This window comes from Camarhynchus parvulus, chromosome 4 (genome assembly GCF_901933205.1).
Source record: "Camarhynchus parvulus chromosome 4, STF_HiC, whole genome shotgun sequence".
In the NCBI taxonomy this organism is placed as follows: Eukaryota; Metazoa; Chordata; class Aves; order Passeriformes; family Thraupidae; genus Camarhynchus; species Camarhynchus parvulus.
In genome coordinates this window covers 38018818-38043871 of record NC_044574.1, presented here as the reverse complement: position 1 = coordinate 38043871, position 25054 = coordinate 38018818, and the positions used below count along the sequence as shown (strand labels likewise).

Genomic DNA, 25054 nt, shown 5'->3' with positions numbered 1-25054 from the left:
TTGCCTTCAGGAATAAAACATCTATTGTTCATTAACACAGAGAGCTTGCCCACAATTATGTTATTAAGGGGAATTGTGTTATGTGTAAACCTGGTAGGTTTTTTGACTCTGCATTCTGTAATAACCATGACATTTCAAGTTTTACAATGCAATATTTTCAGAAGGATGCTTTAAACCATTTTTTATTTATGTTGATTACATGAAGTTTGTAATTAAGAAGAACAATAAAAGTGAGGCAGTTCAATTTTAAAGACTCCTCACTGATTGTTATTTTATAGTATCTGTCATCCTGTAGTGTTGCATGCTTTTCCTAAATAGGTAGGAATTCCTTGGGGTTATTTTTGTTTCTGGGGGTAATGGGAAGTCATCTTATAGAGGGGGAAAAAATTTAAATCTGAAGTATTACTGGGCTGTAACTGCAAAAATTCTCTCATCAAAACATACAAATTAAAGGAAAAATACCAAATTTTTGCAGCAAATTTTAAATATTTAAAAATATTTTTAACAATTTGGTCATCTTTTACTTTGAATTGACTATCCATAAATTTCTGAGATTATATTTGTTAATTAAAAAAAAAACATACTAGAGTAGAAAACAAAAGTTGGGGGGAAAGATCCCTTTTGAAGCTTGTTGTCAATAATTCCTCATTTTATTCTTGTTAGAACAAGATTTGGATATTGGGGTGGGAGAGGAAGAAGAGGGAAAGGAGGGAAGGGAGAGGACATAGAAAAACACAGGTTAGGATTATGGAGTGAGAAGAAGGGAAGAAAGAGTGGTAAAGATCAGAGTCAGTTTGCAGGACTGGAATGGGAATAACAGCCCTGGCAAGACTTGGCAAAATTTGTTTTCAGGATATAGGGACAATCTGAGAACAGAAGACTGCTTGCTCCTGAGTGATTTTCTTTTAATAACTCTCCAATCTGTCTCTGCTCCCTGCAAGAATGCACAGCAGACACTAAAAACCAAGAATTACTGATTTCTTATACTTGCTGGGCTGCCAGAGATAGAGATAAATCAGGGCATAGCCCAGGGTAATAGGACTACATGATATGAGGGCATCAAACAGAAAAGAGGTGGGAACAGGTACATTCATGGCAGCAGTATGGGCTGAGAACATAGAGTAGCTTACACTGGCAAATGCTTGATTGACCTGATGTAAACAAAATTATGCTTTGCTTTTACATACTTATAAGTCACCCTAGATAAGTGTCTGTTTTGTCTGTACCTAAATCCATCCCTTTTGTTGGGACATACCTTTTTGGTAGTGGAAGATGTATTACTTACATGCATAAAAATCCAGCCCTGGGAAACCAGTTTATGTTTTTGATCTAAAGAAGAGAACGTATTTAAAGAGTACCAATATGGAACCTGTGCCATGGAATCATGTTAGGTTGACCGGGCACGATGGACAAAAATCCCAGAATCCCAGAATGGGTCAGGACGGAAGGGACCACTGTGGGTCATCTGTCCCATTCGCCCTGCTCAAGCAGAGCACAGGACTGCATCCAGACAGTTCTTGAGTATCTCCAGTGTGGGAGACCCCACACCCTCTGTCTGCAATCCCTTCTGATGCTCAGTCACCCGCACAGTAAAGTTCTTCCTAATATTCTGGTGAGACTTTCTGTGAATCAGTTGCCTGTTGTCTCTTGTCCTGTTGACACCACTGAGCAGAACCTGGATCTGTCCTTTTGTTACCCTCCCTTCAGCTACTTCTATACATTCATGATGTTCCGTCTCAGTTGTCTCTTCTCAAGGCTGAACAGGCCCATCTCCTACTCTTATATAAGAGACGCTCCAGTCTCTTAATTATCTTTGTTGCCCTCTCAAGAGGAGCTCCAGAAGCTCCATGTCTCTCTTGTCCTGAGGAGCCTAGAACTGGACACAGCACTCCAGGCGAGGCCTCACCAGGGCTGAGTAGAAGTGCAAGATCAACTCCCTTGACCTGCTGAAATGTTCTTCCTAATACACCCCAGGACACCATTGGCCTCTTGGCCACAAGGACCCTGCTGACTCTTGGACAGCTGAGTGTCCACCAGCCTCCAGTCCATACTGGCACATGATTATTCCTCCACAGGTGTGGGATCCTGCATCTGCCTTTGCTGAATTTCAGCTGGTTCCTCTCTGCCCATCTCTCCAACCTGCCAAGGTCCCTCTGAAGAACTGCGCAGGTGTCTGGGATATTGGCCACCTCTCCCAGCTTTGTGTCATCAGTGAACTTGCTGAGGCACCTTCTCATTCAGCCAAGCCATTGATGAATAATACTAGGCCAAATATCGACCCCTGGGGGACACCACCAGTGACAGGCTTCCAGCTAGACCCTGCGCTACTGATTGCAAATTCAGATATTTTGTGTGCAGAATCAGCTGAGTTTAGGTAGATGGGAGTGATAAATTATATCAAAATGGATTAGAATGTGGTCAAAACAAGCCAATACACAAGTTGCGCAGGAAAAACTCATTTACCAAAACAGGACAGGAGATAGTTTTAAAATGTAGGTGTGTTGTGTACAATTTTCTATGTATTCAGAAATGTCTCCCTACCTTTTTAACAAAGTTTATTCTAGCAAGCCATTTCTTTGTGAAATACTTTCTTTGTTAAACACTTCAAAGTACCATGTGCTGATTTCAGTAGCAATTTAGATTTTTGCAGCAGACTGTAATATCTTCTTGTGTGCGATGAGCCTGAACCAATCCGTTATATTCTTTTTGTCTTTGTCTTTCTGCATGTGTGTGGGCTGCAGATGGTTCTGTGAAGGAAAAGAACTCCAGAATTCCCCTGACATTCAGATCCATTCTGAAAGTGGAGGACTTCATTCACTAATTATAGTAGAAGCCTTTGAAGACGACACTGGGCGCTATACTTGTCTGGCCTCAAATTCTTTTGGTTCAGATAGCACATCAGCTGAAATTTTCATTGAAGGTAAGAGATAAAATAATAAAATACTTGATGCATATAAGAAAAGATAATTAAGCTGAAGTTTATTTTTGGTTCTTTATATTAACATTACATTCAGTATGGTGGTATTTTTATGGTATTCCTCTGCTTTTCTTTAACACAACACATTTTTAACATCATATCATATTAATTCAGATATTTCAAGGAATGTATCAGGAGTCACTGAGTAGATTGCTATTTATTTTGGGCAGAAAAGAGACAAAGAATGAAATAGGAGGAACCAACAAAAACTTTGGCATATCATTATAAGCAGTACTTCTGTAAATCACTGGTTAAAGTTTTGACTAGTGATAGTAATAATGATTTTCCTGGTAGCAGTAATCCCCATCTCAGTTTTGACATATCTGCCTCCCTGTGCAAATATATGTGGCTGCCCAAAATGAGTCATCTTTAGTGTCATCTTTAGTTCTGTGTAAATGTACTATAATTCATTATCTTTGGCATACAGATTTTAAGTCAGATTAAAGTCAGTCATATTGGTTTTGTCCACAAACAGCTGCTAGTTATTGTCAAAATATCTCCTGACTGCAAAATTAGTAATAACTCAAGTATTATTTTCACTGAGAAAAGTTAATGATGACCATGAGTAAAATTATTAAGTTATTTTTAGTAGAGAACTCTATATTTCAGGCAAGATTATCTTAACTGAATACCAATTTTTATATTAATTCATACATCTCCCAAAAAATTGGGTACTACATATTCTTTTACCAGTTTTGTAGCTCATTAAAGTTAATATAAATGGTCACTTGAAAGCATAAAATAAATAAACATAAGAAATAGTCGTAAGAAATCTGAATAATGACACACCAAATTATTAAATAGATTTTTATTAACAAAAAAAAACCTTTTTGCTCTTAATTAGATAAATCATGACACAGCCTTTATAGGATTTATTTCATTATGCTCTTTATTCTCAGAACTTTTTAATATGCCATTGGAATATAATAGCAAAATTCCCAAGACTTTTCTGAATCTTACAGATTCTAGTAGGAGTTTTCTTTACAGTAGTAATCATGATTTCAGAAATACTCAGGTGTAGTACAAGTACATACGGCTGTGTGACGTTATAGGGACAGGAGCAACAGTAAAAGATGAATAAAACAATTCATTCTGTCACATCTCCCAGTCTTGCTATATGGAAGTCCTATCTTGCAGTTTTATAACTTGTTACTTTGAAAGAGAAAGACTTGTACAAGTCATTAGGCTCATCCCCTGCCATTTTTAAGGGAAACAGGTTGTCACACAAGCAGTGCTTTGTACACTAATAGACTTGATGACACTGATGCGTCATACTTTCTTTTGTGCAGCAGGCCCAGCCATGCAAGACCTGGTTGTTCCACGTTCTTAAATCATTTCATGTAGACTCTTCATTGCTTCTCTCTTCTCATCTGTTCTATACTACTTATTGCTTTGATTTTTTTTTACAGCATAAACTTTGTAAATCAATAGGGTACTTGGGTGTTTTAGTCCCTGCATTGTTTCATTGGAATCTGTCTATGCTATGCTGTGCATATTGATTATGAAATGCTTATGGTTTGCATTAAACATACAGCTACCCATATATATGCACAAATTCCTTGAGGAATAATATGTACTGCATAAATGCCTATAATAAATGTGTGAACTATCTGTTGTTAGGAAAAAATAGGACAAAGGGAATAAATGCTTTCATATTTTTTTCTTTAAGTAAGCTCGGGGTATTGCCAAACACATACATTATATCAAGACTTCCACTGGCAAGAAATAGCAGTGCATAAATGTTATGTGTAGGTTAATGTAAATAGTCTGAAATGTGGACATCATGGGCAGCAAGTTTAGTCTGAAAGTGTCTTGGTACGCTGAGTTGCTCTTACTTTAGTTTGAAGATTTGTTATCTGTATAAGCCATATGTTTGCTTAAGCTTCAAACTTAAAATTTAAGTAAATAAAATTATACATTTCCCATAGAGCAATAGTACTCAGCATTTTTTTTCTGTCTTGGCCATATTTGTCTCAATATGAAGGGAGACAGCTAGGAGCCCTGGGAAAGCAGTGTGCAATTAAATTGGCATGGTTAGGATTTCTGTAACTGTCTAAAGTACATAGTTACAATCTTTATCAGATAAAAAAACTGCCATAGTTTGTTACAGAGGGTTCTCAATTCTGGAAGTGAAATGCAAAAGTATCATAGTTTTTCCTTTGGAATTTAAACATTAAATAAATCAATAAAATATATGAGATTATTGAAAAAAACTTTCTTTTCCAGGTGCCAGTTCTACAGATTCAGAGACTGAAAGTTTAATTTTCCAGTTAAAATCTGGAGCTATGCCACAGTAAGTTACCAATATTGTGTAAATGTTCTTAATAAGGGATACTGGAAAATCTTTGGTTTTACAATGGGAACAAGCATCTGGGGTACACCTGTGTATGCCTTGTCTTTTTTGTTTCTCTCATGTGATATAAATGTGTAGTAAAATAACTGTAAATTGTTTTAATTTGCTTGTTCTGTCAGAGAAGGCTGTCCTCACTCTGACAACATATTTGTTGATACCAACTTTTCATATTCAAAAGTAAGCTCAAGTTAACCAGATTTTCATGTGTAGTCACCCAATCCAATGCCTCCAAAGAAATATGTAGAGGACTACAATTAAAGAAAAAAAAACCAAACATTTTAATTTCATCTTAAATCTGTACTTTTTATTGTGTGAGGAAGTGCAAATTAGCCAAAGGTTGTGTTCTACACAAGATTCATTCATCCATCTTGATCTTCAACAGCCATGTTGATCTTTTCAGTTGATAATGACATATTTAAATATGTAGAAAGTACAAGGAGGCTTACATATTAAAAACTAACACATTCTCATTTCAGATCCTATAAAACACTTCCTGGGTTTTTATTTTTCAGGGCCCAAAAGAAAACCACTTCTGTTTCTTTGACAATAGGATCTTCTACACCAAAATCAGGAGTGACCACAGCTGTAATTCAACCTATCTCCATGCCCAGTCAGCAGGTATTTTTAGACAATTTTTAAATTAGTAAAAGTATTTCAGATTTTCTTCCAAGATTTGCAACATCTGAAAAACTCTGTCATTTTGAGGAATCATATTGTTAAACTATATATTTGCATTACTATATTAAGAATTATGGTTTTTAAAAATAAAGTATTTATCCACTGAATGGGACATAAAAGTAAATATACATATGGATTCTTGCACAACATGTATCAACACAGCATTTAAGCAGTAGACAGATCTAGTGATGATGAAAATTACAGAGTTTATCACTTAATAGTGACTTGTTCAAGTCCTAAAACAATGTACTAAAAACAAATGCCTGCAATATTTTTTAGCAAAAGTTTTAAATTTTGTTATTAAATTTAATATTGCTGTCATTTCTTTCAGCCCATTGGAGAAAAAGAAATTTTACTTTCTAGATGTTAAATATAGAAAATCGTGTTCATTCATTTGTACTAAGTCTTTAATGCCACTGTGGCTAACTTTACATGTTTACATGTAAATCGTAAAATGCAAACAATATTAAAATCTCTGTCGTCCTGTACATGGTAAATTCTTTTCCCTTCCTTGAGCTAACCTTGGTAAGCTTTTAGGCGCCTGGATTTATTTATCACTGCATCAGTGAAGGGACGTAGGAGCAGGAGAAGCAAAAATGCTTCAATGCAAAAGATTTACTTGAATCTATTAGCAGGAGTCAAATCCTCAAAATACTTCCAGGCAACGACAATTGGATACAATTTCTTATTGGAAGTATAGAAGCCCTCAAAGCTTGCATTCTGATTTCAGAATATAACAGATGTGAAATAGTGATGTCTTCCAAGAGGTATGGTAGAAAGAACAATAAGACTGCACACATGAGAGTTTGCATTTTTGCATATATGCAGGGGCCGTATCATTGAAACTAGTATTCTTTCCATTTCACAGCATTCTTGCATTGCTTTGCAGGCTCAAAGCCCTACTTCATACCTGCACCATCTGGATGGACCCAAGCCTATCTATTCTGCACCTATTTTTACAAAGGTATATTTTATCCATTGTGATTTTTATATCATACTCTTATAGTCCAAAAGAAAACATCAGAATTATGTATCCTAATGCAGGGAGGCTTGATCAAGCTTGAACTTTTCAGTATCAATGACTTCCTAAGAAAATACTTTTCCACTGCAACAATGAAGTTCTTATGCATTCTACTAGTGGATTAAAATGAATATTCTGTATGAGTTTTCTTATGCCTGTGACTGCTCTCCATTGATAAATCTTTGTAAAATATAGCAAGGTAATTACTAATTACTAATAATAGTCTTGACAAAGCTTCATTCACAATAATTTATCTACTGATAAGAACAAATAACACAGGCTTTTTAACTCTGATTAGAAAAATAATTGTAAGTTAAAAATCACAGAACCACTTAGTTTGGAAAAGACCTTTAAGATCATCAAGCCCAACCATTAACCCAGCACAACTAAGCCCACTGCTAAACCATGTTGATAAGTGCCACATCTATGTGGCTTTTAAATACCTCCATGGATGGTGACTTCCCTGGGTAGCCAGTACTTGGCAACCCTTTCTCTGAACAATTTTTCCAATATCGAATCTAAACCTCCTTGTCACACCCTCAGGCCATTTCCTCTTGTCCAATTGTGTGTTACTTTTGAGGAAGCCCCAACCCCCACTTCATTCCAAATTCCTAGAGAGCAATTACATCCCCCCAAGCCTCTGTTTCTCACAACTAAACAACCCCAGTCTCTCAGCTGCTTCTCATAGGATTTGGGCTCTAAACCTTTTACTAGCTTTGTTGCTCTTCCTTGGACATGCTCCAGCACCACAATGTTTTTCCTGAGGGGGCTAAATCTCAGCATGGGATTGGAGGTGCAGCCTCACCAGTGCTTAGTACAAGAGCCAATCCTTTCTTCTGCTGATCATACTTCTTAGAAGAGAACTTTCTATTCAGAAAATTCTATTCAGTATTTCTCAGGTAATTACTTAACTCAATATTTATCTTCATGGTCATCCCAAATCAAACTTAAGATCTGGGAATTAGGTAGCAGCAAAAAAAGGATGGTATGCTTCCCTATCTATAAAATACAGCTTCAGTTGAAAATATTATTTCAATTTGCCTCAAACAATGATTTCTGTAGTAGTAATTATTATTTAATCACTACTTGCTGAAGCCAAAATCAAGCATTTCTGGTTATTACTTCAGGAAAACATTTGATTAAAAATTAATATGGATGGCAAATAGTTTTGCCTGGAGATAAGAGTAAACTCTGCTCCCTACAGCTGTCTAGCTTGGCTCCAGCGTATTCCTTTCTCATGTCTAGAAAGGTCTGATTCTATCCCTCATAATTCTGCACCCATACTGCAGGTGTCACAAGAGGGTGAATAGTGGAGGCGCAGATTAGAGAATGTGGTTACTGCAAGGTTGGGAGGCAGGCAATTTCCAGGTAAGAGTGGGAAACAGAAGTCCATCCCCCATCCAGAGACTACCAAAGCAATCAGAACTGCTGTTTTTCGTAGTGCTCATATCTCTCGTCCCTGAAATTCTTACTAACTTGCTTAAGACAGCTGGGACATACTAAACCAAAAAAACTAATTAAAGAAGAAACAAACCAGATATGAACAACAAAATATAAACTTAATCTGGCATCCTGAAATAAATTTCTCCCCATGCAAAGTTCAGGGAACAGCTCAAAGATTTTCAGGTTTCCGTGTAACAAAATTCTTACATATTTGATTAGCTAGAGATCTGTGATTATAAACTAGAATAACTCTGAATTCAGACTTAACTTCAAGTGCTTTGCTGCAGTAAGGTCTAAAATGTTGTCAATAAATTGCAAAGGAAATGAGACAGCCGCTGCAGAGTAAAAAGGACTCCTTGATTTATAATCTTAAAATAGATAACAAAGATAAAAATAGTGGCTATCACCTGCCAGTTCTGTTACTTAAAATATTGTGTTTCCCTCTGGTTGCAGCTCCTCATTAAAGATCTAGACTCTTCTGAAATTTTTCACATGTGTACAAGGATTTATTACAACCAGAGTACTGTCCCAGAAGCTATCCATACACTAGTTGATATATCCTAATCATATTGGTGTCATCTAATTTGTCTTGGTTTGTTACATATGGCTCAGATGAAAAGCAGCTCCACCTTCTAGAGCTGGACCCAAAAGCAGCTCAGCTACTCTCTCAGGATTAAGTCAATCAATGTGTAGTTAGTTCCAGAATTTTCATTTCAGTTTGTGGAAGAACAAAAATTGAAAGCTCAAACTGCAGTGATCTGCTTGTGTTAATTTGAGGAATTAAATACTTCTGCACTTTTCCAATCTCTGGTCTTTTTAAGAATGTATTTGTAGATAACCTATCCAATAATTTTTAACTATATAGACATATTAAATTCAATCAGAATGAAAGAAAATACCTATTGCAAAAATGTAATGACACAATCAAGTTGAATTACGAAGGGAAGAAAATACTATTTTTAAGAATGTAAAGTGCTTCTGGTTTATTTTAATTGTGATGTTTACATTTCAGGAGCTACAAAATGCCACAGCATCTGAAGGACAAGTCGTAGTATTGGAATGCAGGGTCAGAGGACCCCCTCCCATTCATGTTAAGTGGTTTCGACAGGGCATTGAAATTCAAGATTCTCCAGACTTCAGAATTCTCCAAAAAAGTAAGGCAATGTCATAGTTTAACTTCAGCCACCATTGAGGACCACACAGATCCTCATTCACTCTCCCCCAGTGTGCTGGCGAAGTGAATTGGAAAGTAAGAATGAAAGAACTCATGGGTTGAGATACAGTTTAATAGGGAAAGCAAAAGTCTCAGAAGCAAAGCAAAACAAGGAATCTTTTCACTCCTTCCCATGGGCAGGCAAGTGTTTAGCCATTCCGAGGAAGGAAAGGTTCCATTACCAGCAAGTTGCTTGGGAAGAATGTTGACTAACTGAATGTTGCCCTTCTCTCCTTCTTCACCTAGATCTATATGCTGAGCATGACGTCATATGGTTTGAAATATCACTTTGATCACTGCAGCTTGTTTGTCCTGGCTGTGTTCCCTCCCAGTTCTTCGTGCATCCCTAGCCTCCTCACTATCAGCAAGATACAAGTAGCAGAAGAGGCCTTTATAAAAAAGTCTCTGTATTACCAAGAGTAAAAATGTCTCTGTATTACTGTTTTAAGCACAGATCTTAAACATGGCCCAATACCAACTACTGTGAAGAAAATTAACTCTACCCCACTTAAACCCAGGACATTTTCCACTCCCTTATTCCATACCGTTTATGTCACACTCAGGTCCCATATTAGCCAAGAGATGCTCATGAACCACCACTTCTCATCCTTTGGTCTAGTACACAGATAGCATTCTCTTAGTCTATGCATCATCCCTGTAAAATTTCACAAAGCCTACTTTGAGTTCAGTTAGTCCATGTCTTTGGGCTCCATCTGTTATGATGATACCCAGGACAGGAGAGGTGGTGTGTTGCATGGACTTACTGAGCACCAAAGCCAGCCCAGGCCAGGTTATCACTGCCCTTGCACTGCTTCCTGTGAGGGCTTCTCCTCAATTGTTTCACATTGTTCCTGGTAATTCCTATAACATGCAACTTCAATCACAGGTTACAACAGTTTAAAGGTATTGCCATTACGATCTTCACCCATGGTCCCACTGGACCCTAGTATTGGATTTAACATTACAATTAACTCCTCTCCTTGTTTCTAGCCTGGCTAGGAACAAGAGGTTCTGGCTGTCTTCACCTCAGTCAATTCCAGATGTACTGGACACCACTCCAAGTGAAAGCCCACTTGGCCTGCACTCTGCTGCCAAAGGGACTGAGGAAAAACACACTGGTGATGTGATGCCACGCAATTGTGGCATCCCACTTGGCTGCCTTTGACTCCAGTTCATCTTTAAGTTCTAGCAGATCTGGCACAGCTGCCCTCAGCCAAAATCAGCTCAGGCAATAATCTGAAGTGGCTGTTTTTAATACAGGATGGGAAAAGACCATTAAATTAGTCTGTCAGGATTCAGTTTTGGACAGAGTCCTTTCCTCTTCCCATTTCAGTGCTAATGGCTAGAAGTAATAACTGAACTGCTGCTACTGACAAACAATTTAAATATTGTTGATTTTTTAATGGCTGTACAGGTTCTTTATTTATTTGCAGTATTTCAGTATAATATGTTCATTCAGTTCACTGATATTTATTAATGTAATCTCTAACAATTTTTTCTTGTTTGTTTTCCTTCCTTGTGATGTGATATGCAGAGCCACGATCTGCAACTGAACCTGGTAAGACTCATATGAAAAAATAATCTCTTGATTCACTAGCTCTTTGAGTTTGTACTGAAGCCATAAATAGAAAAGTGTTTCTGCTGAACAGTGGTAAACTGAAACCCCCTTAAAGACAATGCTGCTTTATCACACCTCCCATACTGTACTCTGTCCTTTACATCAATTCCTTTATTAGTTAAACAGTAAATTCCATTTAGACCAGCAAGGGGAGTAAATGGTTTGCTTGCTACTGAGGGAAAAGGGATAAGTCCCACAAAATTCCACTACCCAAATGCTGCTCATAAGAATTACATAACACCCAACCACTAAGTGCTAGTTTTACCAATCCAGTTTGGCAGATGTGATGTGTCTTAAACACAAGTAAAACCTGATCCTAAAAGAAAAAAAATGCACTGACTCAATTTTTCTAGCCTATTCACAAGATAAAAGTCCTAGATTTCAACAAGTAAAAAGTGTTCTTCTAGCTGCAGGTTTTCTCTATCTGTTTCATTTTCTCATTATACATCATTATACACTGGAGGGAAGTTCTTGAATAGCAAGTGGATGTTGAAAGTCTGAGAATGTTTTTTATTGTTTCTACCTCAAACATATAGAAGAGAAGACAGCAATACAGTCTGAACTTTGCTTTAAGAGGGTGGCCATTTGTGCTTGAATATTGTTGAATATGGAGAGATTTTTAATTATGACTGAAAAAAACAGAAAAAATTTCTATCTTTGATCTGAGTATTTACAAAGAGTGTCTCTGAAGGATGCTAGCAGTGAGGGGATGCTTTAACTCTGAGGGGTTGAAATGACAGGCAGGACAGACCTAGCAGCTGAGAGATACTTGTAAAGTAGCACTGTGACTATGAGGATACAGGCTAGGAAAAGTGCAGCTTTCCTTTAATTTTCATGCAAATGAGAACAAGGAAAGAGGTAAAATTCTTTTCTTTGTCAGCTATTTACTAATTTTCTTGCTACTTCACAAAATTGTTATACACCTATTTTGCCTCATGTCCGTTATACATATACAGATTGCACACACACACAGGTGTACATGCTCTATCCTAACAGTTAATACTGTTGTTCATGGTGTGCAACATCATCAGCTCTAGTATTAGCTGATGCGCTGAATACATGTGACTGAATAATTTAATTTGCAGAGGCTGGAAATGTGAGCCATATGAAGGAAAGAAGAGTACTGGAAAACCAAATCAACCTCTAATGAGGAATTAAAACATGTCAAGTGCTAGCAGTGAGCTATTAGTATTTTATAGTCATAACACAAACTTTAGGGTTTAAATATTGTAAGTTAGGGTACAAAACAGTTTGAAGAGAGTTTCAATATATATCCAAAGGCTTGATATATCCATATCAAGCCTTGGGATATGAAAATAAATATAGGATAATAGGTTTAAAAGGTTTAATTCTACATCTTTCTTAGAACATTTTCCTGTAATACATATTACAGAATAAGTCTCCTAGTTTAGCTGTTTTCTTGATATCTTAAAAAGAAAATACAATCTGATCAATAGGTTGACTTTTTTCCCCTTCTCAGAGGAACATTTCTCCTGTCAAAGTACCAAAATCTTTTCTAGATTTAATCTACCAACATTATCAGAATCATATCTGGTTCATTCTTACTGGGAGCTTCTTTCCTAAAAAATCAGCTAATACACTTCAACTGTGTTCAATTTGTCCTTTAAAATGATAGATAGTATCTGAAAGGAGTGAAATTTTACACAAAAGTTTCTACAAAGTATAAATTTACCAGCCTATCTTAGAGTTTTTAATATCCAATTTAAGACTCTTCTGTCAAAACTCATAGTCATGAATGTTTGTTTAGTTTTGGTAATTTTTTTTTTACCCTTTCACCCTCTTTAATAAACCTAATGTGTATAATGCTAGATGAACTAAATATTTTAGAGTAAGAATGCAGCATCATCTAGTAGAAAGGAGAAGCATTTTTTTCCTAGAAAAAAAGGTTTCCTTTGTGTGAATAGTTCAGTGCTAGAAGATTTTTTTTTCACAAAATAATATTCATATTGTTAGTTGCAAGGTTTGTGTAGCCTCTCTGACTGTTATTGCTATGAAAGAAGTAAGGATGTTGGTATTAGTTCATGAAACTATCAACTTGCTTTCATAACTGCTGCCTGAATAGGAAATAGGAAACAGAAGGTGAGATTCTGAGTCCAAAGAGATCGTCACTTTGCCAGCCCTCTTACATGCCTGCACTATTATGTTGAAAGTGCTGAACATTCTCCTTCCAACTTCTGGGGAGCTTGCAGACCCTGAGAGAAGATACCTGAAGTGTTCTAAAGGGTACTAGGGAATGAATTCTTATATGAAAGGTGCATTTCTTGAGTCTTCTCAAGTACAGAAAAGTTATTTAATGTTGCGGTATCTCATACCATTCTCAAGGGAGTTGGCAAGACAAAAATAGGAAGACATCTCAGAACAGTTTTGGTATCTGTATTGTTGCAGTTTTATAGACATACCAGTAGTAAATGCCTGACTGTAGTCTGGCTGGTTTGCTGTTGGATTATTTCTTTTTTCATGTTTGTAATTATGTTGCAATATGTATTCATGAGCACCTTCCCATGCTTTTGTTCTGTGAAAGAATTTCAGTTTGGTGTTTTGTGTTTTCCCTGGAATCACTGAGCTAAGTACTGTACTATCCCTTAAGATTTGTGCACTTATCTTTTCCTACTAAACCCTATTAAATAATGTAGTATCTTAAAAGTGCAGTGTCTTACACACTACAAAAATTAATGGCAGTACATTTACTGGCTTATTTGTGTAGGAATTGGCACTGTGCGTGCAAAGGGAATGTAAATAAAGTTTGGGCAAAATGTAAATATTTCCTTTTGGCATAAATAATGAGCAATGTTTTGTATATTAGTAGTACCACTAGTAATAAGTAACACTGGGTTTTAGGATGTCATGGAAAATCTTAAAATTTGTACAACAGGAAGCTGGATAGGGGTATCAGAAATGTAATAGATGCAGCACTGGTTTGTGATGTAATACAAACTCTTATAAGCCAGACTAAACAATGCCTTCAGAGGAAATTTTTCATGAGCAAACACATAACTGCTATTCAATGCAGATGGTTAATACATGTGCAAGATTGACATGGAAACATGCATATGGTAGATAAGTATTCAGAATTTTGAAAGATGGACATGTTTTCTAAAAAATTTTCCAAGTGTAAAACATCCATGGAATTTTACATAAATTGTAACAAGTTGTAGTGTGACTTTAATTGCTGGTTGTCAACCAAAATCCAACCATCAATAAACACTACAGCACTCAATAACATTGGTTGTCCTTTGATTGGTCAGTACTAATGATTTAAAGGAAAAATATTCAATGAACTCACACAGGTAAGAAATTAGGAAGAAAAGGGGGTTTTTTGGCTACTTTTTTTTGTTACACTCTATCTACTCTAATGTGTTTTGCACTCCTTTTTCTGTCTAGACAGAAATCAGTTTGCATTGCAAATCCCTCCAGACTGCTTTGTGAATTAATAGCTAGTCAGATTACTCAAAGCCAACATCACAGTTTGTCAAATTACCTGTTCTGTACTTCTTTCTTGGACATTTTGACTTTATACTGATTGAATCCTTCAAAAACAGGCTGCCTCAGAATGAAAAATCCCATGGAATCACTTGCCAGCTGTTGATATTTTGACCATTACTCAGCTGTCTGGAGACAGCCACAAACTGTATTGAATTACATTAGAACAATTGTCTAACAGCATGTAAGAAGAAAACTGTATGAAGTAATTTTGCTTAAATTGCCAGGGAATTGCCACATATACATGCTTTTTTTTCCTAAGCATAATACTGTGTGTGTTCACAAAACACATCTCTTGGACTGTGCTTTCTTGTTTCCTGTTTTACTGCTGTGCTCCGGAGTCTCCACTCTAAGTATCTCCTTTAGAAATTCCCTCCTATTTCTACATAACATTTGAAACTGAAAATACATGGCAAACATTACAGAAATCCATACTGCTTCCCTGCACCAAGAAAATCACCTTTCTGGTAGGTGATGAAATTCAAAACATAGAAGCTTTGGTAGGTTAGCATGCATGCCAGATCTTTGCACTCTTTAATTCTCTTGAAAACAAGAGAATTACAACTAAGGATCTGTCGTCTTCTTTCGCTGCTGAGAGGCAAACAAGGGCTTGGAGAGCAATCTTCTATGAGCCATATTTCAAGAAGTCAGATGAAGAGAAAAACTGAAAATAGACTAAAATTCCCCTTCATTTAAGGTGGTCTGATCAATTTGCATGTTATTGCTTGTGAATTAAATTTTCAATTGTACTCTGTGCTCCCAAGTTACCTACAGAGTTCTGTCCCTGTCAGTGACCTCATCTTAAGTCTGACTGCTACAACTATCCTTGCTTGTTGATGCTTCCAAATTCAAAGTAAACAACTGATCTGTTTTGTACTATGTCATTTTTTAAATACCCACCACTGTCATTCCTCTCCGGCTGTAAACACTTAAATCTTTTTTGGAGTGCATTAATATTCATGGTTATACCTAACTTAACTTCAAAGTGGCTTAGGCATCTACAGTATCATAATTGCCTTAGGGTAAGCTTTAGCATAAACTTTTCCTTGACAGCGATAAATGGATTAATTTCTCCTCAAACCTGAACAATGTTTGGGGGGCTAAAGTTTTTGTTGCCATAGCATTGTTCCCATTTATTGTACCAAATCTGGCTAGATAGCAGACATCTTGGTTATCGATTAGATATTGTGAAACCCAGGCTCTCTGCCCTAAAACTGCATTTTATTGCTCACAATCACATTTGCTGTTGTTCAGTTTTCTTATCAGTGTTTTGTAGGTGCTGTTTGAGATATCTTCAAACATAGTCTGTTTTGTGCATCTTCTAAAAACTTTACTCTTCATTCCTTGAGTGATATAAAGCATATTAAATAAGCCAGAACAGCTGCCTGACTGGATAAAGGTATATGGGATGGTGATCATCAGAAACAGCCAAATTGAATACATTTTTGTTATGTTATTGAAAGCTACAGGTCTGCTATACTACTGTTTATTAGGCTACTCTGTATATTCTTCCCTATTTTCTCTCTTCACTATTCTCTTTCTATAAAAGATGCACAGATACCTGTATGAAAAGTAACTTGATGGGTCTATTGCTTTGAGTATAACTGGAGTTAAACACCTGTGGAACATGAGGGAGAACAAGACACAAGTTGGTAGGGTTCTGTTTTGTTGGATTTTTACCAGGAAACCACAACTGTGACTTCCCACTGCCCTTGCGTATCAGAAAACTTACGGCTTTGAACCTGCAGCTCTGGAAATTGATCTGTTCATTGCATGGGAATGAACAGCTACCAGCAAGGGACTGTACTTATTTCCCCAGCTGTGTGTGCATTACAGTGGAGGAAGTTAATGGTCACATTCAGAGATGAAGTTGCAGATATAAGAACTGCTCTGCCTTTAATGTAATACAGAGAAACATTCTGAAGTAAACACATTGCCAGTAATAAAATTTGTTAAAATGCAACAGTTTTCTCTCTTACTAAAGTTTATTCTTCCTAATGGACTCATGAGCCATAAAGGGAAAGAATTGCTTTGTAAAATGTAATCATTCTTTCTAAATAACTGACAAAACAGTCAAGTACTTGCGTGCCTAAGCATTTTACATGTTTCAGTGAACAAAATGCTTTTGTATTCATTTAGTCAAGTGTTAAATGTGTTTTAAGGCCCTGAGAACAGCATTTCAGAGCTGCTTTCTGGAACACATTTCTGTGATGAAGTTATTTGTCAGCTGATGAACGCCAGGAAGAAGAACAGACATTATTTCCCTCAAATCTTCTGATTCTGCTTAGCACAGTACCAGAAAGTAAAATAATTACATAAGTCAGGATGTAAAGGTAGAAAAATACTCAGAACACTGAGTATATCCAGAGTGTATTATGGAAATCTTGAAAGAACCTTTCTTTTGCCAAATTAGTATTTCATTTCTATGTGTTCCACAGTAGTAAGCCTTTTAGCAAGGGGTGAGTGATTCTTGGCTTGGAGGACGAAAATCGATAAAGAAGATAGCAATGTGTTGTTCACATGTGTTTCTTGCCCATGCTGCCATTTGATTTGTTGTTAGGATTTTTATATTTTCAGTTTAGCCAGTTTTCTTATGATTGATCACAAATATGTTGCAGCTTGTTTGTCTGGTTGAAAAGACTAAATTTTAATGTCTGATTATTTTCATCATTAATTTACTTAGAAAATTTTTACAAAGATTGCTGCAATCTACCATATATAATTTTAAAACATACCTCGTCAGTAAGCAAAGCACATCATTGTAGAATTCATTAGAATTCTTTTGTCACTGAAGAGTGAAGATCTTCTCATGTGATCATTTTGCACACTTAAAAAGCTGGAAGAATGTTATGCATTAATTACCTCCACTCTTTGAAAAATAGGACTTCTGCTGGGTGCTGTGTTTTATTGCCTTTGACCTCATTCAGAGAGCAGTTCTCAGCCTGGTGGAATGATCTTCTTTTGCAGTCCTGAATGACCCAGCTTTCAACATTCTGCTGTTAAATGAACAGGAAACTAGAATGCTGCCTGTATAAGATTACATCCCCAGGGTCAGTTCAGTCCAGGAGTACGCACGTGTGGTTAACAATACAGCTTCAACTGCTTATGACACACCAAGGCTCTAAAAAAAGCTGATCTCAGTAGTTCAAAACTAGCTTGTGTTATCCATTACTTTCCTGATAAGACCTTTCATGAGTCATTAATCTTCATCTGTGTTAGATAAGATCCAACGTGCTACAGTGTTACCAGACATGACTCTTGCAGCTACGCAGAATGACTAGTTTGCAATGCCAAAAAAAAAGGCATGTTCTGCTGTCTGAAAACCAACTCTGAGCCAAATGTTTAGTCAGTCATTCATTTTTAGCCCATTTCCAGTACAGGAAGCTTTTGGATACATTGTCATTTATAATTGGAAAAAAATTCAAAACTTTTTGTTAGCTGTCTAAATGAGACAGTGGTCTGTCATTCCACAGGGAAAAAAAACAAACAACCACTATCTGAAAATGTTTTCCTATTTGAACTATAAGAAGTGAAGTTGACCTTACTGAGAGTCTTCTACAGAATAATTTTCATATGGAAGTTATTAGATTCTAAAGTACTTTTCCTCATTTTACAATATGCTTTTATTAGTTAATTTTATGATAATATATGGGAATGTAAGTGTCCACATTGCAAAATGCATTTTTCTATTTTTTTAATTAAACTTAACATTATAAAACTTCTCCACTTTGGTTTTGAGACTAAAAACACAGCATAAACAATAGAAACTCTGAATTAATTAAAGAGACCTGCAATGTAGCATTGTCCAGGTATAAAATTTTATCTGTATGTTGTGTAAATAGTAGGATTATTTAAATTATCTGTACTGTGACATCTTTAAAAAAACAGTACCATTACAAGTAGAGATAAAGTGACTTCTTAGAAGAAACTGGAAAAATATGCCTAAACAGTTAAGTGTGCCGATTATAAATGGATAAAATTGATGAACAAATTTAAAATGGCTACAGAATATATCTATCACAGTATTCTGAAGAGGTTTTGGGGGTACTGTTTTTTATTATATTTTTAATGTATCTATTCTCACTGCTGTGCAGACAGAGACAGAAATTATTTTCCCAAACTCTGCATAATGGGAATATTTATGCATCTGGAGTTTTTAATTCTGGTAAGTGTAGTGGTTAGAAGAGCTAATTGGAAGTGGTGATAAAATGTTTTCTAGTTTTACTGGAAATGGGATTTGATCTGAATGTTGCATTAAATACAGAAAAAATCAGAGAAAGAAATAAAGTATTGTGTGACATTTGTACTGATGGTGTTATATACAGACACAAAAAGAGCTTGCAAAGATAATTATTTCTGGAAACCATTACATTCATTTATATTAATCAGTACTATCCTGCATTAAGAAAACATTGAAAACTGCACAGACTTGTAACTGCAAAATTACTGTTCAAGCTGGTTTTGAAAACTTAGCTTGATGAATTTACTTCTTTCAGATGCAAAATGATTTTCCTTAAAGCCATTTTTGTTGGAAGTTCTTCTGCAGTTCTCTCAGTATTTCTTTGTAAAAGTCTACTTTCTGGCATCCTTTTAACATACAGTGTAAAAAAACACTACATGGTCCTTTAAATAGTTTATGCAGCACTTTATTTTTCTGTTTGTTTCCAGAAGAGATATGTACACTTGTAATAGCAGAAACTTTTCCTGAAGATTCAGGAATTTTCACCTGCACAGCAACAAATGAACATGGTTCAGTAACAAGCAGTGCACAACTAACTGTCTGCTCAGGTATGTGACAAAGAGAAAGAGGAGCTTTTAGTTATAAATCTTACATAATTAATTTATCTGTGAAGTTGCTAATCTGCTTTCTTTCTGGAAAATGGCTGTTGTAAGACATGGGGTTTGTCAACCTCAGTGCATTCATATAAAGCAAACCTAGTGTTTCTTATGTTCATTTCCTGGTTTAATATTTTTATTAATGTGAAATATATTTTTAAAGTTCTGCCACAAGCCTGGCATATCTTAAGCATTAGGGTTCAAGACTAGATGGCAGCAGAGGCAAAATTAAAGAGATGAAACTATGCTACTAGAGGTGGCCTTTTGTAAAATAAAACACTGTCACATGATATGTTTAGTTTTGTGATATGTTTCCATATATATTGTTGTGGGATGCACTAACCCAGCTGCCATTGCAAACTTGCCTTGTATACATGCATTCTTCAGCATTTTTAAATTATTTGTTCCTCAGTAATTCTGAAACTCCAGGAAGTCCTGTTTTAGCTGTTGCTGTCCATAGTTGTCAATCTCAGTTAGTGCCTTGATTCCTGAAATAGATTTAGAGAGGTCCCTAAGGTTTCTAGTTGTGCCTTTTGCATGAGGCACACTCAGAAAATAAATAGCCACCCATGAATCTAATTCAGCATAAATTATCAATAGGAAGACTAGAAAAACACTTTATAAAACCAAAGATATTTCACCTTTAAAAAACTGAAAATACATTTTGTATTTACCATGTACTTTGTCTATGACTTGTTGAAGAGACATTCTTTTTGATTTCTTTTAGCCAACTTGGAATGCTCTAGTGATGACTTCCATCATTTCTCACCAGTTGAAATTCCTCCAGTTGAAATTAGCTCTCTTGAGCTTCCTCCTAAGAAACTTACAGATACCCACCAAGCAAACAACACTGAGTTGAGACCTGGTGTGATAGACCTTCAACAACAGCTCAATTCGTCTGAGGAAAAATCAAATGGCATTCATCCTCTTCATGGAGTAAATGGAATGATTAACAGCAAGCCAAATGGTGATAAATCCATTCCACCTCCAGCTGTCTTGCTTTCACCCACAAAGGAGCCACCACCTGTGCTTGCCAAACCAAAGCTGTGAGTATTTTTGAGTGTTTTTGTTTCCTATAAACTTGATATTTGTTGACAGCAAATTTTTGCCCGAAGCAATTTAGCATTAGACAAGCGGACAGTCACAGTGCCTGTCCCTTGAACAGTCTTTCTGCTGTTGTGATTTATGTGCCAAAGAGCTGAATAGAGGAGACACTTTTTTCCTTTACATAGTGCTACATCAAAGGGAAGTACATTCTATATCTCAATGCCTTTAGAGAGGTTTAAGATAAAGTCACAAACAGAGAAATTCTGTAGTGGCTGTTGCTCCGTGCCTTTTTTTCCCCTATTCACCATGCCTAAAGATCATAGTGACCTGAGATTTTTGGATGCTATTTCTGTTTCTGCGCTGCTTAGGTCTTTTTTTTTTCTGCATGCGCTTGAGTTTGTGTAGTCAGTGGATATTGAAGTGTGTAATGTTTTTATTATTTCTTATGTTTATGTATAACACATATCTTGTTCTGCTTTCAGCCAGATTACAATAGCTCTCTTATAGCTATAAATCTGAGAAGGCAAAGCTCTAGGAAAGAACAGAAAAATGAGTGGTAAAAAAGTTACAGTAACATTTTTACCTTTTGTTAATGGTGATACCTTATGCATAAGCAATATTCTGCTCCCTGTTAACTTATAGTTTGATTTTAACATTGCACAGACTCCTCTTTGCCATCTCCCTGAAGGATATTTGGAATGTGATGAACTAAAACTTTATTTCATTTGCATCAATAGTTGGAAGGAATTTTAAATTATAAAAAAGTATTTAAGAAGAAGCATGAAACATGGTCTTCAATCTTAAACTAGGCCATTTGCTTTATTCCATGTTTTCACAGGAAACTTACAAAATATAAAAATGTTGCTATTTTAGCACTCATGTTGAATTTAAATGCACAAAAACACATTTGAGACAGTGAGCTAACAGTATTCCCTTTCTACTCACCACTTTTTCTTTCTGTTGCTCTTTGTCATTCTAAGCAATCTCTGGCAACTGTAGAAGGGAAGGAGGAGTGGAAGAACTAGAAAAACAGAGTAGTGAAATAACAGTGTATAGGGTGGTGGTTGTGCATATGGGAGAGAGGTGGTCCTCTACCCAGCATACATATCTGTTGCAAGACCCACTCGTGAAGAAAGGAGATAGTGGCTCCAGCAGAGCAATTAAAAATAAATTTCACCCCAGAGCTTTCTTTCCCAGAAGCAAGGTTGCCTGGGATAAGGGAAAGAATGTAGTGTAAACATTTTATAATATTCCACTGCTATGTGTGCAAAATTTGGTTTGTTTTTAAACATAGAGTCAACATAAAATACAGTAACGTGAGAGGGATGCTATTGCAAAAGTCCCTTCAGTTGCTGATGTTCAAATTGATGACCTTGGAATCCCTAGAGTAATTACACTTGATCCCTCTATTTTGCAATTAACAACACTTGATGCACAAGAGCCTGATCTTGATTGCAGTCAAGAGCAATGGAAGTCTGTGCTGCTGTCAGAAATTGAGATCTTGCCTTCTCTTTAGCCAAGTATTTTGCTCCCAAGCACAGTAATAGCAAAAGGAAGGGAAAGAGTGCCAACAAGATGAGAAAAAGAAATGCCTGACTGCAGACACTTGAAATCAGCTTTCAGCATTTGGAAAACTGCTTCCTTAGTAACAGTGAACAAAATAATGACATTAAAATTAGCTGAGTAGTTTAGTAGCTCTCTCAGCCATGCGAATGATCTCTCTTGAAAAGAACTCATCTATGGAATTGTATCTGTCCATAAACATGATAGAATCAGCACATACTAGCAGTGTGCTAGAGCGAGCACACTTATAACCTTTTTTAAAAGTTATATAAACTTCTAAATTGCTAACTATGGAGAGAGCTTTAAGCTTCTGGAAATTGTCAATAGGTTTATTTTTCATGAAGACTGGTTTTAAATTTTCAAAATAATATTTTGTTTTCAAGTTCATCATAAATTATAAATTACTTAACAGGTTTATCTGTGAACTCTCTGAAAACAGTTTCTTCACCAACACTGAAAGTAATTGCAAAGAGTTTGGGAATGATAGGCTGGTTTTGGTTTTGTGTTTTTTATTATTATTTTTAATTTAACAATAGGGAGGGACTGAGTACCTTCTTGAAGTATGAAATACATTTGCATTTTGGCAGTGTAGCTGTAATCAACACCTATAAATAATGATTTATCACAATTCAATGTAATGCAAGAGTGGACATGCTGCAGAGGGTTGTTTACCCTAGTTGTTTTCAGGCTTGAAAAGTGTTTTTTGAAGTTCTAAAAAGCATTCAGGTTGTGGTTATAGACAGTTTAGTAATCCTTAAGGCACCATTAGTTGCTGCTTCAGTCTGGTGCTAAGAATATTTAAAAGAGTTTAATGTGACAATATAAAAAATTCTGGGGAAAATACATATAGAATTAACTGGGGAAGTAATCAACACCAGATATTTTTCTAAAGTGAAATCTAGAAGACAAGAATTCTAAATATGGTTAAAAGGCCAAATATTTCATGCTGTCTTGTTTGCAACATGAGTTTCTGTAGAGTAAAAGGATTGTAGAACTGAGACAAAAACCCCTGATTTCTGTGATTCTGATCTCTGCTGCAGTGACGTATTTAAGGAGGTTGAGCTATTACTGTATCTTGGACTTTTCAGTCCATAATGGTGTAATGTGCAGGTGAGGTTTCAGAAGATTCAGAAGCAATGTAAGTTATTTTGCATCTCTCAAAATCAGGCAAATGTTGTTAATAGTAATTTCAGTGTGAAGTCTGCATATGAAAGTTCTACCTTAAACCCTTTATAATCCTCACTATGAATGTCTGCAAAAAAGACACAAGGCTGTCCTGTAGGACTTTATCATATAACATGTCTATGGTTTCAAATTAAGAACTTCCATTCAAGTGGCTTGGTATTACTGTTACTTTTCCATGTGTATGTTAAAACAGTAAGAGAAAAAAAGATAGTGCTCATATGGTTACTGGATGTACCTGTGTGATGTTTGTTGGCTTTGTAACAAGCCATCATTTTAAAGTTCATTGACTCAGTGTAACTAAAATGTGGCGCCTGAACTTCCTGACTGTCTAGAACTCTAACATCTGACCAGAGAACTTCTCTGCAATTGTCTCATGTTCAGCCTCTTTGTGTTGGAGTGTTATCCAAGTCTGTCATATACAATGACCACAAAGAATATAAGCTTAAAGGGGGTTTATAATTTCCATAATAATTGTATTTGATATCTACGAGCAATAAGAAACTTTTTAGAGTATATAGAGAAGAGCTGGATAGAAAAACAGTATGTGAGAATAGGCAACAGTTCAATGATTCATGTAGCTTTACTTTTATGAGCAAAGGTCTATGCATATCCATTTCTTTTGTTTCATCTGCTCTGTTCTTTCAAGGTTGATAAGGACCTTTGGATCTTTATCTTGCTGTTAAAGTCTACCCTCAATTAAACCTTGATCTACATGTACTTTCTACTGCAGTAGAAATAACTAATGCTAACTAAACTTGCTAAAATGTAAAGCAGGATAACTGCACATAAGGTTAATCCCTTGATAATAGTACAAGTCCAGAGCATTTTCTGCATCTGTTTTCACAATTATATATGGATGTTTCATTTGTAATGCTTTTTTTCCTCTCATTCTATACCAATACATTTTTAATAGAAATGGAGTTAAAACAAGGAAAAGTTTAGTGAAGCATTTCCATTTCAGTGATCATCAGGCACTTGGACTAGGGTTTGTAGTTTACTAATAACAAATAATGTATGATAATAAAGGAGACTTTATGAGAGAATATGCTAAGAAATAGGATTTTTCCCCATTTTCTCAGACTCATTTCTTATGCAAAAGTTGCAAATCCTGAAAAGGAATATGTAATGTTATAATTTCTCCTGGTACACCTGTGGACTGAATGGAGTAGATAATAGTAAGTTTAAAACAAGGCATTTGTTGTCTTTTTTGGTGATCTTGGATCACTGTGAAAATCTCTGAGACCACTGGAAGACCGAAGAGAGGAAATAGGAAGTGTTATGAAAAACAGTTTGAAAGTCACATTTCATTGCTTTTCTCAGATCAAGGAATAGCATGACCCAAAACCAGTGGCAGTTATTGCTGAGAAATTTCCTTTTTACTTGTGTCTTTGTTAACATAGTGTCAAAGGGTAATCACAAATGAACTTTAAGCCTTTTAAAATCTGCAGTAATAGAAGTCTGAATATCTTTCTAACAATAGATATGAAAAACAAGAGAGGTTAAAGGTGATACTTTTTTTTGTTTGTTTTTTCTCCTTTTGGCACTGATGTTTTCTGACCTAAGTAGGTGGAGACATGTACACCTAAGTGTACATCCTGCCTACATAAAAGCTAATCAGT

General features: G+C 36.0%; 1 protein-coding gene across 2 annotated transcripts in view; it reads left to right on the top strand.

Moving 5' to 3' along the window:
• PALLD (palladin, cytoskeletal associated protein) overlaps positions 1-25054 on the top strand; it is a 144517-nt gene that overhangs the window by 15976 nt on the left and 103487 nt on the right. For both annotated transcript variants that reach the window (XM_030947444.1, XM_030947443.1), the window contains exons 2-9: positions 2742-2920; positions 5204-5270; positions 5843-5948; positions 6898-6972; positions 9485-9626; positions 11220-11243; positions 19473-19592; positions 20368-20686. In XM_030947444.1, the coding sequence (XP_030803304.1) occupies positions 5263-5270; positions 5843-5948; positions 6898-6972; positions 9485-9626; positions 11220-11243; positions 19473-19592; positions 20368-20686 (794 nt within the window). In that variant the 5' untranslated portion in view covers positions 2742-2920; positions 5204-5262. The remainder of the gene's footprint in view (positions 1-2741; positions 2921-5203; positions 5271-5842; positions 5949-6897; positions 6973-9484; positions 9627-11219; positions 11244-19472; positions 19593-20367; positions 20687-25054) is intronic.